The sequence below is a fragment of the Hippopotamus amphibius genome, chromosome 11 (genome assembly GCF_030028045.1).
Source record: "Hippopotamus amphibius kiboko isolate mHipAmp2 chromosome 11, mHipAmp2.hap2, whole genome shotgun sequence".
Classification (NCBI taxonomy): Eukaryota; Metazoa; Chordata; class Mammalia; order Artiodactyla; family Hippopotamidae; genus Hippopotamus; species Hippopotamus amphibius.
Genome location: NC_080196.1, coordinates 20,652,970 through 20,668,987, shown reverse-complemented (window position 1 = coordinate 20,668,987; position 16,018 = coordinate 20,652,970). Strand labels below are relative to the sequence as shown.

Here is a 16,018-nt window from a genome sequence, read left to right as displayed (position 1 = left end):
GTTATCATTAAAAATAAACATGAAACTAAGCTGCAGCTTCTCTGGGGAAAAATTCCATAATTAGAAACATGATTAGTTATTCTTGAATATAAGACTGTTAAGACCCCGGTGATGCTCTCATCACTCCCTAAAGTCAGTATTTCGCTCTCAGTCCAGGTCCTTGATCACATTACCCAGCCCGTCGTCCTCTATATTCCTAGCATTCATCCCTCCCCTTTGATGTCTGAGGGCTTTAAGGAAACTTTTTTTTTCAGTGAACAGTTGAGCAGGGGGAGATGTAGATATAGATACATTTACTTCACTCTGAAGGAAATCTCATTTCTGCGCCAACGCAAAGATAGGTGATTACTTAAGCTGATTCCAGCCCAAAAACAATCAGGAAGGGCTGGGAAACCTCAATCAGAGCAGTCCTAGCCTCCTCTGCACTTTCCTCTACCCACACAAAGCCAATACTATCCCCCCTTTTAAAGCACTTCGTCCATCTCTCTGGCCACATCTTGGGTAACGGAGCGCTTCCACTGTGCTTTGGGATCCTCCATTTCTTCCAGATTCTTCGGCGTGTTTTCCATAGGGTCGGCGGCACCCATCTCTTCTGACGCTATTCCTGCCTCGAGTCCTCTTTTAAGAGCCTTGAGGAAAGAGAACAGAAGTCGGAAACTGTAACAACAAACAGGGTTGTTTCTTCTTAGACAAGGTGGCAGTGGGGTCCTCTCATCACGCCAGACCACCTCAGCATCAGAAAAGACCCCGAAACGAAGTCCTTCTCCGCTCCGCCCCGAAATACCGACAGCCCCTGAGCGCAGGCGCCCGAGGGCCCCGCCCCCGTTCCAGAGGCTCTGCCCCTATTGGCCCAGAGGCCGGGGGTGGAGCGCCCTAGTCGCTGAACCGGGGGTGATCACGTGATTCGCGGGGGCGGGGACACGCCGGCCGCTTCCCAGCCAGGCTGAAAGGGCTCGGGTAGCTGGCCTTGTCGGCCCTTAAAGCGCCCGCTGGATGGCCTGGCCCTAACTGCCCTCGCCGAGCCGCGCAAAGAGGGCTGCTTCTGGCTGTCGTCTGCCTCCCAGGTTTGCTTTCCTTCTTTTCCCGAAGGTGGGTCCTTAGGTTCACCTCCCGGAGCCTGCGGCCGCCGGGAAACCCAAACCCGAGTGTCCGGAGAGTAACCGGAAGTGCCGTCCCAGGCGAAGGGGCGGCGCCGGCTGCTGCCGGGGTAAGCGCGGCCTGCCGGGCCTGGGAGGGGCATGGCCTGCGGGGCCCAGGGGTGGCGGGAGCGGAGACCCCCTCGGCCTCTGCCTGGTAGGGGCAGCCTCTGGTCCTCGCGACCGACCAGGGTCTGGGGACCCTCTGACAGCGGACTGAAAGGAGGTCAATGAAAAGTTGAAAGAAGAGAAGCTTGGTACTACCTTTGGAGATGATGATAGTAAACACTGCTAGGCACTTTTCTAAGTGATCTGTATCTTTCACTTTGGGGAAGAAAAACCAAGGACGTTGAATGGAGTTCTCCATCTACCGCCCACCCCCGTGTGGTCATGTTGCATCGAATCTGTATGCAGAAGCATCTGGTTTGTTTAATCATTCCATAGCCACTTTTGGAAACCCGCATTATGTATAACTTTGTATCATATGCACTTGAGGTTTGAGGTTTATAGTGGTAGAAGAATGGGTCATTGACCTCAGAAGTTGAGGTAATACACTTCGCAGAGGCGAAAAATTGAAACAAGTACAACAGAACTCGGCGTTATTATGAAGTTAAAGTTAGTCATTACCAAGAAGGATTCTCGATGTTTTGTCTAGACCTGTTTGGGAAGGAACTGATGGCTACCAGTGGCAGGTACTTCTTGCAGGAGAAAACAGAATGTAAGGAAAGGTGGGAAGAGGTAAGTTATGGTTGAAAGATACTGACCAGACTGGGGAATAAGTGGGACCAGTTTTTAGATGTCCGGCCAGTTTTTAGATGTCTGAAGTTATAAATTTCACAAAAATTATAAATTTCTACATTGTTGATTTTTTTTTCTCTAGAAGAGGGAAGAATTGAGTGTTGTGAATAGTTATGGACTAGAAACCTTTTGGAGCCAAAAGGAAGACAGTCTTGAGTCTTTGTTATGGTAAGTAGCATACCAGGCTGTATGTTTCTGTATAAACAGTGGATTTTTGAGAGGGGAAGAAAGGGAAACTGGGGGAGGACAAGAAGGGATGGGAGAAAATACATGGAAAGAAGATACATGACCCTTTCTTAAGTCCTAAGAGAGCAGAGTGATATATCTGAGTCCTGTCCTACCAATTTAAGTGTATTTTCTATTCCTTTTTAACAGGCTTACTCACAATAGGCTTTTAGTAATTCCTTTGTGATTGATTTGCAGCCCTCAGAAGGCAGTATGCCCAATGCTTAGGCAGGCCCTGGAGTCAGAAGATGGAGATGTAAATCCTGGCTCTGCTACTTACTAGCTGTGAGTTCTTGCATAGTTATTTAACTGCCCTGAGCATCAGGTTTTGTATCTGTAAGGTGCAAGCATTGGTATTAATAGCTGTTTTACAATCTTGGGAAGATTAAATGAGATAATCCATGTAATCAATGAAAAATAAATAGATACTTCCTAGCCTGGGGCCTGATACAGTAAGCATTATCTTTTTTTTAAGTAATCCTTTATCAGTTTTATCTGCTTGGCTCATACATCCTTTAAGTGTAAGGATAGCCTTGGGCTTTGAAGTTCTGTACTCAGCCTGTCTGCCTATTCTGTGCACTCTGACCCTAGCCATGGAAGAGAGAACCAGTCTTTTTCTAGGATCAGGTAAGAGAAACCTCTTAGCGAGATAGATACCTTGAAGCTAAGACTTGAAGGATATATCTAGGTTTGCCTGATGGACCAGCCAGGGATACTAGCCTAGCCTGTTATATTGCTACTGAGACTTAGAGGATGATGATGGCTTTTTTTTGATTCTGATATTCATTCATATTTTTCATTCATTCAACAAATGTATTGTAGACACTAGGAATATTGCAGTAAACAAAAGACTAAGTCCTAACCCTAATGGAAGTTATATTCTAGTAGTAGAGAGAAACAAGTTAACAAATATAAAATGTATACCACACAGTTGTAGGATGCTGAGTGCTGTGGAGAGAAGTATTGTAAAACAGGCTAAGGGGACATAGCTGTTTTAGATGAAGTAGTCAGGGTGTGCCTCTTTTTGAGGAAATAATTTTCAGTCGGAGGCTTGATCAAATGAAGGAGCAAGCTACTTGGGGGAAGAGCATTCTAGACAGAAGGAGCAAATGTAAAGATTCTGATGTGTTCTGTGAGGCTGAATATAGCTGGAGGTACCACATTATATAGCACTGTGAAGTTTTATTCTTAGTGTGGTAAGAAACAGTTACAGTGTTTTGAACTAGGGAAGTGTCATGGTTTACTTTAAATTTTGACAGCCAGACTGTATTTTATTTTCTAGGTGCTGACATCTAAAACACTTAGATAGGAATCAGAAAATGATTTCCTTGCTTTTTTTCCCCTTGGTGCCCTATAGTTTATTGGCAATTTAGGGCAAATATGACACCCTGGGCATGTAAAATTCAGGAATATTCTAATTCATTTACCAGGCTATGACCTTGCTCAGAATCATTTATTTCTACTCTACTCTCCTTTTGACCTTAACAGTAATACGCATTTTAAAAGACAAAACTCCCATAAAGCCACCATCTTAGAGTAGCTCTTTGTCCGTATGACTACATATCTTTATTTAGTTGTGATTCTGAAGTCTTCCTTTTCCTCCAAGTATTTCTCATAAATGTTTTTCTGATTTTTGCATAATATTCATATTAATCATTAACTGTGTTATTTTATTATTTGGTTAATTATTTTAAATGGATTTTGAACAAGGCTTTGCATAAGAGACTGACACAGAGGATGAGCTCAAGAAATGTTAGGGTTTTTGTGACTGTGAAGATGGAATTAAGAAAATAATAGAACCTACCATTTATTGAGCATCTGTTGAGACCCGGGCATTAAGCCATGTACTTTATTGACAGTGTCTCAGTTCTCATGGCAGCTCCTTAAGACATGTAATAGTATCTTACTTATTTTATGGAAGGGGAAATTGAAGCTGAAGGAAGTAACTTTCTCAAGTTCTCACAGCTACAAAAGAGCACAATGGGAATTGGAGCCAAAATCTGATTCCATAGTTTGAACATTCAGCTTTAACTATCACAGTATACCAACTCTCAGCTCCCATGTTTGTAAGAAAACAAAATAAGATACATTTAAATTCTGAAATAATTTCAGATTTACAAAAACGGTGTAAAATAATGTAAATAATGCCCATACTCCCTTTACCCACAGCCAAGTGTTTGCATTTTACTATGTTTATGAATCTGTCTGCTAATTTCTCTATACATACATGTACCTATATGTCCTTTTTATTTTCTGAACCTTTCGAGAATAGGTTATAGACATAATGCCTCATCTCAGACTATTGGAGAGTTAAGCCCTAAAGTCGTAAGAGAATTAAATCGTAAAGTCATAAGTAATGAATTACTTTCTCTCCCATGTATGTTCAGTGCTACTAGCTGCATGCCATCCTTGGGAGAATTGAAGAAATAGTCGCTCAAATCATTTTTTATAGTGCGTCATTCTTTCCTAGAACTCTAGTTGAGAAAGCCTGTCCTAAATACTCAATTGTTCATTCCCTAAAAACAAGGCTATTCTCTTATATTATCATTACAGTTATCGAAGTCAGAAAATTAACATTCATATAATACTGTGACCTGATATCCAGACATTATTAGAGTTTAGCCGGTTGTTCCACTAATGTCCTTTCTAGGAAAAGAAAAAGTTTTTTTTGTTTTCCAAGATCCAAATCCACCATCACCCATTTCATTTAGTTGTCATGTCTTTATTGTGGGACATATTCACAAACTTTGTCTTTCATAACCTTGACATTTTTTGAAAAAAAAGTTTAGGCTGTTTATTTGGCAGAATTTTCCTCAGCTTGGGTTTGTCTGATATTTCCTTGTGATTAGATTCAGGTTATACATTTTTGGCAAGATAACACAGAAGTGACGTTCTGTTCTCTTTGCATCATATTAGGAGGCAGTGATACGAGGGTGAGTCAAAAATTATCTGCACTCGGGTTATTTAAAACTTATGTTGGCAACACTGTCTTATCAGCTCTTTCCGTTCAGGGCTACTGTCTCCCCAGTCACTGTTGTGCAGGTGTGAACATGTTACATCAGTTCATTTGTAAATGCGATGCAAGCAAAAATCACCCCTTGTGATTTGCATGAAAGAAGAGCAGCGTGCAGTGATTCGTTTTTTGTGACCTGAGGGTGTGCACGTCCACACACTTCTGCCCACACTGTTGACACTCTGTAAAAACTTCGTTTTGAGGTGTTAAAACATCCTCCCTGTAGTCCTGATCTTGCTCCGTCGGACTTTCACCTGTTTGGACCCCTGGAAGCAACCCTATGAGGACGAAGATTCACTTCTGATGAAGAAGTGGAGAGAGTGGTGCATTCATGGCTCACAGCTCACCCTAAAGCATTTTTTAATGAGGGAATGCGAAAGCTTGTTTACAGATGGACAAAATGTATTGAAAAGCAATGAGATTATGTCGAAAAATGATGTATTTGTCTTTCCTAAAAGTTAATTAAAATAAATTCTGCAGCCACAGTGCGGATAATTTTTGATTCACCCTTGTATATCTTGTTATTGATGATGTTGTCTGATCATTTGGTTAAGGTGGTGTCTTCCAGGTTTCTGTATTGTGCAGTTACTTTTTTTTGTCTTTGTAATTATTAAATATCTAGTGGGAAGAAATATTCAGATTGTGTAAATATCTTGATTCTCATAAAACTTTTCATCCACTATATTTTTGCCTGAAACAGTTATTATTCTTCTTTTGGTTGGACATGTGATGATTTTAATTCTGTCATTTCTTCTACATTTAATTGCTGGCTTTTCTAGTATAAGAAAACACTTCCCTTCTGCCTCGCTCTTTATTGACTTTTTAAATGAATATGGATCCATGAATTCTTTTTGTGTTACTGATTTATTACTGTTGTTATTTATTTTGATGTTGTTTGTTCCAGATTTGTATAGTGGCAGACCCTTCAGCCAGGCCTCTGGGTCCTCTTGGCATATTGTCACCACCTTTTGAGCACTTCTTTATTTTCTGGCACAATGAGATGTTCCAGGTTCATCTTGTACTTTCTAAACCCTGGAATTAGCCATTCTTCAGTGAGCCCTGCTTCCTTTCAGTGGGAGATGGTGTTTAGAAACCAAGATCTGAGTGCTTGGTTTGCTCATTACTACTGGGATTTCATTGTTTCTGTGACCTCTCAGCAAACATTAGTAGAAAGAAAAATACACACTTTCTCACATCCACACATTTCTATTTTTTCTGTATATACTTAAAAACCTTAACCTCATACTGATACTTCTAATTCTAGTTAAACACTACAGATACCGAGTTTATTCTAGCCTTTCCCTTTTCTGTGTAACTCCCTCCTCTCACAGTGAGGCGTCTGGGTGCCGTTGTGTTTACTTATTTGTTCGTTCCCAGGCTACACATTAAGTAGTGAACCTTTACCACCATGGGGGAATACTCCTACTAATTAGAGCTCAATAATTGTTTATAGTCCTTTTTATCTTTAGTTTGAGTTTATATAATCCTAACTGTATTATAGTTATTTGAGTTAGTTTTCCCCCTCCTGGGTGGTTTTGTTATTCATTTGAAATACAGACTTGTTTGTTTTTATTTATATTCAATTTTAATTTTTTTCTCCCCCAGCTTTACTATTTATGTGTTTATTGAATATGCCAAATGTAACAGTTTAGAAAGTAAAAATGTTTGTACAAAAATGTATACTAAGAGAAGTATGATTCTCTTTCCCTCCACCCTTTGGTACCAATTTCATTTTGCTGTCCTTTTGACCCCATTTTCACCTACCTTGTGATGACAACCAGACTCATTAGTGTCTTCTGAGTTTCTTTTAGGCCAAATGAATAGATAAATGTGTAGTTTTTTGTTTCTATTTCATTCTTACCAAAATGTAGCATACTTTTTTACACCATTGCTTTCTAAAATGTACGGTTTATCCTGGAAATTGCTCCACATCAGTTCATAAAGGTTATCTTCATCCTGTTTTACAGCTACATAGTACCTCATTATATGTGAACATACCTACTCTGTGCTGGGCACTGTCCCAGGTTACTAGGGAAACAGCAGCAAATGAACTAAAATCCTTGTCCTTTAGGAGCTTATATTCTATGGAGAAAAATGAAACAGGAAAGGCGAGAAGTGTTGTATGTGTGGGTCAACTGGGATGGAGGTGTGTCATAATTTAAAATAGGATAGTTGGTCATGGCCTTACTGAGACTATGACAGTTTGCCAAAGATTTGAGTGAGGTGAGAGAGGGAACCTTGAAGAGCTAGAGGAAGAGCACTTTAGCAGGGAGAGACTGTAAGCACAGAGGCCCTGAAATGGGAGTGGACCTGGTTTGTTTGAACAACAGCAAGGAGGCCAAGGGGACTGGTGTGCAGTACATATGAGAAGAGCAGGGCGGTGTGTCAGAGTGGTAACTAGGAGTCAGATTTCCGAGGGGCCGTAGGTTCTTATAGGAGCAGTTTTGGTGGAGTGGTGAGGGTATTTGATTGGAGTACGTTCCAGAAACTTTGGAAGATAAGAATTAGAGACATTGAACAGATTGATTTCTTTTGAGGAATTTTGCTGTAAAGAGAAACAGAGAAGTGAGACAATAGCTTGAGGGTGAAGTGGTTGAGAGGTGAGGTGGTTGGTACTTTTGTTTTAGGAAAGAGATAACAGCTAGTTTGCTAATTAGTATGATCCAATGGAAAAGAAATTGATATTGCAGGAGAGAGAGGGTAGAATTGCAGGAGTGAGTCCTTATGGTGTAAAGGGGTGGAATCCAGTACAGCGATGGACAGGTGGTCCTTAGACTGAGCAGGGACAGTTTGTCATCCCTGGTAACAGAAGGAAAGGTGGTGTGCATGACACTTGCAAGAGGTTGATTGTTGTGGTGAGAGCATGTGGAAGTAGTTTTTTTATGTTTTTGTTTTTTGGCTTCCTTAGATTTTCTCAGAAAAAAGGAAGCAAAGTCATGTTTTTAATCCTTAGGTGACAGAGGAGGGGATTTGAATATTGAAGAAGGTCAAACATGAAATGATCATTGCAAAGAGTAAGTGTGAAGGATATGGAAAATGGAGTTTCTTCCCCTCCGTTTCTCACGTTTCTTCTTTAGTGTATTATTGGCAGTCGATAAATGTAATGACTTATAACTCCCTCTTCTTTTCCCTTGAATCAGCCCAGTGTTTTTCTTTAGCATTAGTCTGTATTTTCTGTATTTCCTGTTGGGTTTGAGCTTTAACTTCTCTAGTGGTGTAGCCCTAGCAAAGACAGGTCCTGAGTAGAAAGACCTCAACGTCTCTCTCCCCTCTCTCTCTCTCCTTATTAATCTCCTGTCATTTGAAGATGTGACTGTATCCCTTACCAGGGAGAGGTAGAGCAGTTGGACTCTGAGCAGAGGGCCCTTTCAGTAATGTTATAAAAGAGAATTATGTAATTGTGATCTTTCTGTGTGTAAGGACTTACTTCTTTAAGATGCACAATCCTTGGGTATTTCAATACTCGTGCATCCCTCTAAACGCAAGAAAACATTTTCCGTATCCCTTCACTATACAAAGAAAAGCCTGGCATTAAAAACAGGCTTTTTTTTATCTGTAGTTAGTCAGGATTTTTCATTTTGGGCAAGGTTTGTGCTCATGTGACCATATCAAAGCAGAATCTTAGGCACTGCATCATGGTAATAGTTATTATAAGAGCCAACCGGAGTGCTTACCATGAGATAGTGATTAACTTATTATTCAACTCAGTGATGTGAGATAACTTCCATCATTAATCCATATTATAGATGAGTAAACTAGGTACAGAGTGATTAAGTAACTCGCCTGACATCACAAAGCTAGGATGATAGAGTCAGAAACTTTCTTTCTCTCTCTTTGCACTGGGAATTCTAGTGATCATTAACCATTTCCTTCTAAACCTTTCTACAGAAAGGACTGCACAGATATTCATAGTCCCTTTTGGATTGTTTTCTTCATGAGCAGGTATATTGTTAGACATCTTGATTATTCTGTTGGACCCAGGGAAGAGCAGGAATCCCGGTTTTGAGATCATCCAAGTTCATTAAAGAAACAGTTCTTCCTGGCACTTTCCCTGTATTTGTTGCTGATTGGTTTTATACTAGTAAAGAGGAAAACGAACTGCTTTCAACTCCTATAAAACCTAGAGCACTGGTGGATTTTGATGTGAAAATTCTGTCTTGTTTCTGCAGGAATTTTAATTTTGAGCATTTTTGCTTAGTTACAGGGATATAAATAATATTTCTTCTTTGTTTCACAGGGTTGGACATACCAAGTAAAGAATTAGTGTATGATGCTGGAAACTTGTAGAGAGAAACTGCTCATGACTGAAAGGCCTAAAACAGATGTATCTTTCAAGTTCTTATCTAGAAAATGACTGTGAAGAGAACAATGGGTCCAGAAGACCAGTGGAAAACTCCCTAGGAGTGAGCCATAGAAAATGTACACTTCAGAAGAGAGATCTAATCAGAGAACTCAAAAAAGGAAAATATATCATGTATGCCCTCAAAAGGGTAAAAAGATTTTTATTCATGTCCATGAGATTACTCAACTAGATGATCACATATACCAGTGCCTTGAACGTGAGCAAAACTTCTGTGAGAACTTAGCTCTTATTATGTGTGAGAGAACCCATACTGGGGAGAAACCTTATAGATGTGATATGTGTGAGAAAACCTTCATCCAAAGCTCAGATCTTATTTCACACCAGAGGATCCACAATTATGAGAAACCTTATAAATGTAGCAAATGTGAGAAGAGCTTTTGGCACCACTTAGCCCTTTCAGGACACCAGAGAACACACGCAGGTAAAAAATTCTATACATGTGATATTTGTGGCAAGAATTTTGGTCAGAGCTCTGATCTGCTTGTCCACCAGCGAAGCCATACAGGCGAGAAACCGTATCTATGTAGTGAGTGTGACAAATGCTTCAGCCGAAGTACAAACCTCATAAGGCACCGAAGAACTCACACAGGTGAGAAACCATTTAAGTGTCTGGAGTGTGAAAAAGCTTTTAGTGGGAAATCAGATCTTATCAGCCACCAGAGAACTCATACTGGTGAAAGGCCCTACAAATGTAATAAGTGTGAGAAAAGTTACCGACACCGTTCAGCCTTCATTGTTCATAAAAGAGTTCATACTGGGGAGAAGCCCTATAAGTGTGGGGCCTGTGAGAAATGCTTTGGCCAGAAATCTGACCTTATTGTACACCAGAGGGTCCACACGGGTGAGAAGCCGTATAAATGCTTGGAATGTATGAGAAGTTTTACTCGGAGCGCCAACCTAATCAGGCACCAGGCAACTCACACTCACACTTTTAAATGCCTTGAATATGAGAAAAGTTTCAACTGTAGCTCAGACCTTATTGTGCATCAAAGAATTCACATGGAAGAGAAACCACATCAGTGGTCTGCATGTGAGAGTGGCTTCCTCCTGGGCATGGACTTTGTCGCCCAACAGAAAATGAGAACTCAGACAGAGGAGCTGCATTATAAATACAGTGTCTGTGATAAAAGCTTTCACCAGAGCTCAGCCCTTCTTCAGCATCAGACAGTCCACATCGGTGAGAAACCGTATATCTGTAATGTGGGTGAAAAAAGTCTTGAGCTCAGCCCTCCCCATGCATCAGAAGCCTCACAAATGTCTTGACCAGATAAGAAGTTATAATACCATAAAAAATGTATTTACAATGTAAGAGAACTCATTAAGATGAAGAACTCTAGGCAAATCTCAGACTTTCCTCAGAGCTCAGAGTTCACTGGGGACCAGAGAATCTGCGGTTGTAGGAAGTTGAGAAATGGTTTGCCCAGAGAGCTGTCCTTACAGAACCTTAGCAACCACTCCAATGAGAAACCTTACAAATGCCCTGAGTTTTGGAAAACCGTTACTCCAAGCTCATATCTGATCGCCCACGAGAGGACTGATACAGGTGGGAACCCTTTCAATTTCGGTGAATGTGAGAAAGCTTTCTAGCAATGCTCACCTCTCCTCATTCCAAGGGAGTTCACGTTGGAGGACAACATTTTTAAAGCCCTGTGTCAACAGTGCTTCAGACAGTACACACATCTCATTGGATGTCAGTTGCCCCACTGGGGAGAAACCCCAACAAGTGTGAAAAAAGCTTCTAACAGAACTATGACTTTCTTAACTATCAGAGAAGCCATACAGGTGAAAATTTGTATATTTGCCTTGAATGTGGCTAAAGCATTAGGTGGAGAGCCTTCTTGGGTTTGCACCTCCCCCCCAAAAAATCTGAGGAAAGACCTTACGAATTCTCTGAATGAGAAAAGCTTCTGTCAGTGATCAGTTCTTGTGGTACACCAGGGAACTCATATAAGTGAAAAACCCTATAAGTAACTGAGAATGAAAAAAAGCCTTGCAGGAAATCCCTACCTTATTGAGCCCCAAAGAACCTACTCTGCAGATAATTTTGCTGTAGTAAGAGATCTAACTGTGGACTGTATGCATTTAATAGGTATGAGAAGAACTGTTCTCATAGTTAGTTGACCCATGTAGTAGAGATGACTTTTAATGGAGTCGATATGTAAACAGTTTTTTTAGATACCCAGAAACTTGTTCTGGGAGGAGCTAGGGCAGGTCAGAGTAGGCCTGATGGGTAACTCAGGTAAAGATGCTTTTCTTTTATCTGAACCACTTAATGATTGCTTTACTTTCAGTTTTTAAAATTTGGAACTCCAATAAAGGAAAGGACTGTAACCTTGAGATAGAAGGTGTGGCATGTGTTACTGCTGGGGGAAAGAAGTGCATTTACTTTGCCTCTGTCAATTTTGTAATTCTTGGCTAGAATGGGGGCTAGTGTGTTGATAGCAACATGGGAACCTTTTGCTGGTTGTGAAAAGAACTAAGCAGATAGGGAGTAGTATCCTAGATCAAAACTCTTCCCAAATTTCCCCTTTGGAGGACCAACCTCATAATTGAGGCAGAGTACTTAGCTTTTTACTTATGAATTGAAGCATACCCTCAAAAGTTTCCTTTCCCTAAAATATCTTTCAGATTATTACTGGTATTTGCAATTTCAGCTTTAGAGATTCATTTCTTCTCAACTCAAATGCAAGTTAAAGGATAATAGTTACGATTTTTGCTACTACCCATACTTTTGTGACTTCATTTATCATGTTTATTTCAATAGTAAGATATCCTTATCAGCTCCTTGTAAAGTAATTAAGGGAAAGCTGAAAGAAAGATTTTAAGCCTCAGTAGGCACAGAGTAAAACACATAATGATGCATTATTAATGGAGAAGCTGGACTTTGATTTTGAGAATCCTGTCTCAAAAGCTGGTGTTTTTTTGTTTTGTTTTGTTCTTTTTCACTCCCTTATCCTGCTGTTTATGTTAAATCAAGCCCCATAATGCCATGCCTTTTATTTATTTCGGTTCTGCCAAGGAAAGAATACTTTTTAATTCCCAGGGAAAAGACTGCAATCACAACAATGTAAGGTATATATGTCGCTTATAATGCAGGATTCTAAATGCTAGAAGGGAAAAGTAGTTGGCCAATTCATCAGAGGTTTAAGGATAAGCACTTATCTTCAACTTAGCAGGATAATTATGATTAACATTCTCCAGAAGTACTCTAATCCAGGGATCTGTAAGTGGACACTTCTGAGGGTTTTCTCTTCCCTCAGATTAAAAGACAGTTCATATAAATACTTAAGATTCCTACAGTATTTGGGACTGTGGACTGGTGAGTAAGTATCCGGGGTCCTCTGGATTATTTTAGCAAATCCTAGACTCCAGAGTGTTGGTGTTTGGACTCATGGGCCGTGGCCAACTCTCACACTGCCTCCTTGCGTACCGCTCTAAGCTTTGATCTAATGGCTGTTCAATGACCTTGATAATCTTAGGGTCAGAAGATATAGCTCATAGTGATAATAGGGAATCTGGTTCTAGGGTGTTTTTTTTTTCTTTCTTTTAGAAAACAGATCCTGGAAGTTTATTTGATCTGATGTGTTTTAGTAATTTTCATAGATAGCTCTTATACCATAAAAAGTTACTCAGTGTGATAAAACACACAAGATGTATTTGTTTCTCTTTGGTGAAAATCATACCTATCACTAGTGTATGTTTGACAGTTGTAACTCTTAAAATAGTATTGGGTGTATGGCTTGGTGGTGATGAAAATTAGTCCTTTTGGCTACTTGCTAGTCATTAGAACTTGGAGAAGGGAACAGAGTTTGTATCTTTGGCAGGGCAAATGACTTGCCCCTTCTTTAAACTAATCTTCCTGGTAATTGTCTCTAGTCTTTAAGTAAATTAAGAATGGACCATCCCTCAAACAGAGAACTTTGGGGGTATGAAACAGGTCTGAGGGCTTTTAACCATGGGGAAAAAAGGTGTTGGTATTACTCATATAGAATAACCTGAGGTTGGAAAGGACCACTTGGGAGCCTGTAACCAAAACTAGAAGGTAACTTCTGGGATGGATGGAGGTTCTCTTGAATCAGTGCCAACCTAAATCTACCTCAGGTAAGTAGTTAGAGTAACTTTTTCAAGGTTTCAGACCAAACGAGACACTTGTATTTGGTCAATGTATTCCTATGCTTTAATGTTTTTGTTTTCCCTTAATTCTAAATAAAAACATTGTTCTGAAAACTCCATTTTTGCCTCCACTGTGCTAAGAAAAAGCATTTCCCTACATTTGGATTAGAATAAAGCAGATGTTCAGGAATCCTTTCACAGTGTGTATGTGTATCAAACCATCATAATGTACACTTTAAATACCTTACAATTTTTTTTTAACCTTACCATTTTATTTGTCAGTTATATCTCAGTAAAGCTGGGGAAGAAAAGAATAAAGCGGATGTTCATGTGACCCTTAGGCCTGGTGGTAATGATAGCCATTGGACCATCTCTAGAATTCCACGATTTTTTTTTTTTTTTTTAGAATTCCAGGAATTTTTGATGCTAAGGCAAAGAATGAATGGAAACCTGGAAGGAATTATTGTCTTTTCTCTGCTGTAGACACTGGATCCTTTTGAAGCCTCCCCATTGCATTACATACAGAGCACAGGGAGGAGTAATAGCTTAAAACTGACCATATTTGGGACTAAAATTCAGAAACAACAAAACTGTCTATGTGAGTAAGCTACACCCTCAAAATAAAGAACAATTTTGAATTTTCAATGCCCAGTGGAATCCACATATGACTCCAATTCTACCTCTTCCCACCCTGTCTTATTGGTTGGAGTGGGGCAAAGGAGATGCTGTAAAAATGGTGGCACTGATTGACCTCCCATTATGAAGTTTGCTCGTTTACATCTATTTGCTCTGTCACAGAATAGGTCCCAGCGTTTTAAGTGGCTCTCATTGTGGAAAGAGAATAAGAGTTAAGACAATTTGGGTGGATGAAAAGGGGAAGGAAAAATGGTACAATTCCGAGTTTCGATTTTTCTTTTGGCATTCATATAGAGTGGTGGGGCTGGAACAAGCCTGTGGCCTTCATGCCTATTCCCCAGACTTACAGTGATGCTACATCCCAACATTTAGCTGTGCTGTGGCAAGAAATATTTCTGGAAAAAATACTAGTCATATCCCTTACAAGAAGAGAAGTGGTGCCATACTCTCTGGGGTAGAAGAAGGGAAAAGCGCTTCCCAGTACACACGTTACAAGAGTTTCTTCAAATAATTCTTCACATTGCTTCCTGGGGGGGGAGGGGGGGGGAGCGGGGCTTGTAATGCAACTGAAGCTTTCTTGTTTTATGCCTAAAACAGTAGCTTGTGTCATTACTTTACCCAAGCAGAGATTTGCACTTTAAAATGGGGGAGACTGAAGGCAGTTAACCCTTGTGGAGGGAGTCCTTTTTCCATCTGGCACAAGACACCTAAAAAATAGGGGTATAGGGATCCAACTATCAGTAATGACTGATAACATCAAATAATTGGTCATTAGTCTAGTGAAGAAAAGAGAAGACTCTTGGAGTAACTCCTGTTGTTTGTCTTTCATACCCACTTTTAAATTCTCCGTAACACTCTTGTACACAGGAATCTTGGTCTTAATTGCCTGGCTGGAAAACTGCATTAATTTATATGAAAATGAGAAGTCTTTTAGAGGTAATTCTAAGTGGACCTTCTCACTATTGAATCCAGCACCTCTTCTAGATGAGAAGCCTCAGTCTTGCAGGTGAAGGAAGTTGGAGCTGCTGTGGGAGACATGGAGGCAGTTGGTTCGGGGGCAGTAGGGCCGTATTGTGATTTACCAACAGGCAATTTAAAGCACATCAGTTGTTTCTGACTGGGCAGGGGCCTGATAAGGGAGCTGTAGGGAACAGTCCTGCTGCAGTGACCTGTCTTCTCTCCTCTGTCAATGTCATAAACCCACACTGTCAGCCCTCATTCTCCAGGCCAATCAGCCACCACGACCACCTCCCATAGGATCATCCACACCACCGAGAAGAATCTCTAGGAGTAAGAGTCCTCCTGACTACTTCAAAACAAATCTCTTTATCCCGCTTTTCTTCTCCCAAAGGAATAAATGTCCCAACTCCTATAACATGCCAAGCACATTCTCTTCAACAACCTCTGAAACCTTCCTCATTTATCTCCCTAGATTTTTTCATTTATTTCCTTCATTGAGATTTTCCCCTCATGTCTTCAAATATGCATAGATGCCCTTTCATTCCTTTTCTTTTTTAAACTTTAGGTGGCCCTTAATATGCTAGTTTTTCTCTTCATTTCTCCCCTTCCAGAATTCACCAGCTTAAAATCTATACTGCCTCCATTTCTAAGTGTTAATTTCCTATCATGCTGTAATCGGCTTTACACAATTTCCTACCTAGCTATTCTCTCAAAGATTACAAGTGACCTTTGAACCCAAGTGGATGATGTGTTCTCCAACACTGCACATCAGTT

General features: G+C 40.3%; 1 protein-coding gene across 15 annotated transcripts; it reads left to right on the top strand.

Moving 5' to 3' along the window:
• Positions 1 to 922: 922 nt before the first annotated feature.
• On the top strand, positions 923 to 13,767 carry ZNF322 (zinc finger protein 322). 15 transcript variants are annotated; one of them, XM_057700006.1, is made up of 6 exons: positions 923 to 1,207; positions 1,792 to 1,874; positions 2,017 to 2,102; positions 2,358 to 2,444; positions 8,126 to 8,186; positions 9,410 to 13,767. In XM_057700006.1, the coding sequence occupies exon 6, from the start codon at positions 9,590 to 9,592 to the stop codon at positions 10,796 to 10,798; it is 1,209 nt and encodes a 402-aa protein (XP_057555989.1). In that variant the 5' UTR covers positions 923 to 1,207; positions 1,792 to 1,874; positions 2,017 to 2,102; positions 2,358 to 2,444; positions 8,126 to 8,186; positions 9,410 to 9,589; the 3' UTR covers positions 10,799 to 13,767. The 15 variants fall into 15 exon arrangements, 13 of the variants coding, with proteins under 13 accessions (XP_057555989.1, XP_057555996.1, XP_057555993.1 ...); XR_009048095.1 differs by lacking the exons at positions 2,358 to 2,444; positions 8,126 to 8,186; positions 9,410 to 13,767 and adding exons at positions 5,009 to 5,092; positions 5,171 to 5,389; XM_057700013.1 differs by lacking the exon at positions 1,792 to 1,874 and having other exon boundaries at positions 923 to 1,064.
• The last annotated feature ends 2,251 nt before the right edge of the window (positions 13,768 to 16,018 follow it).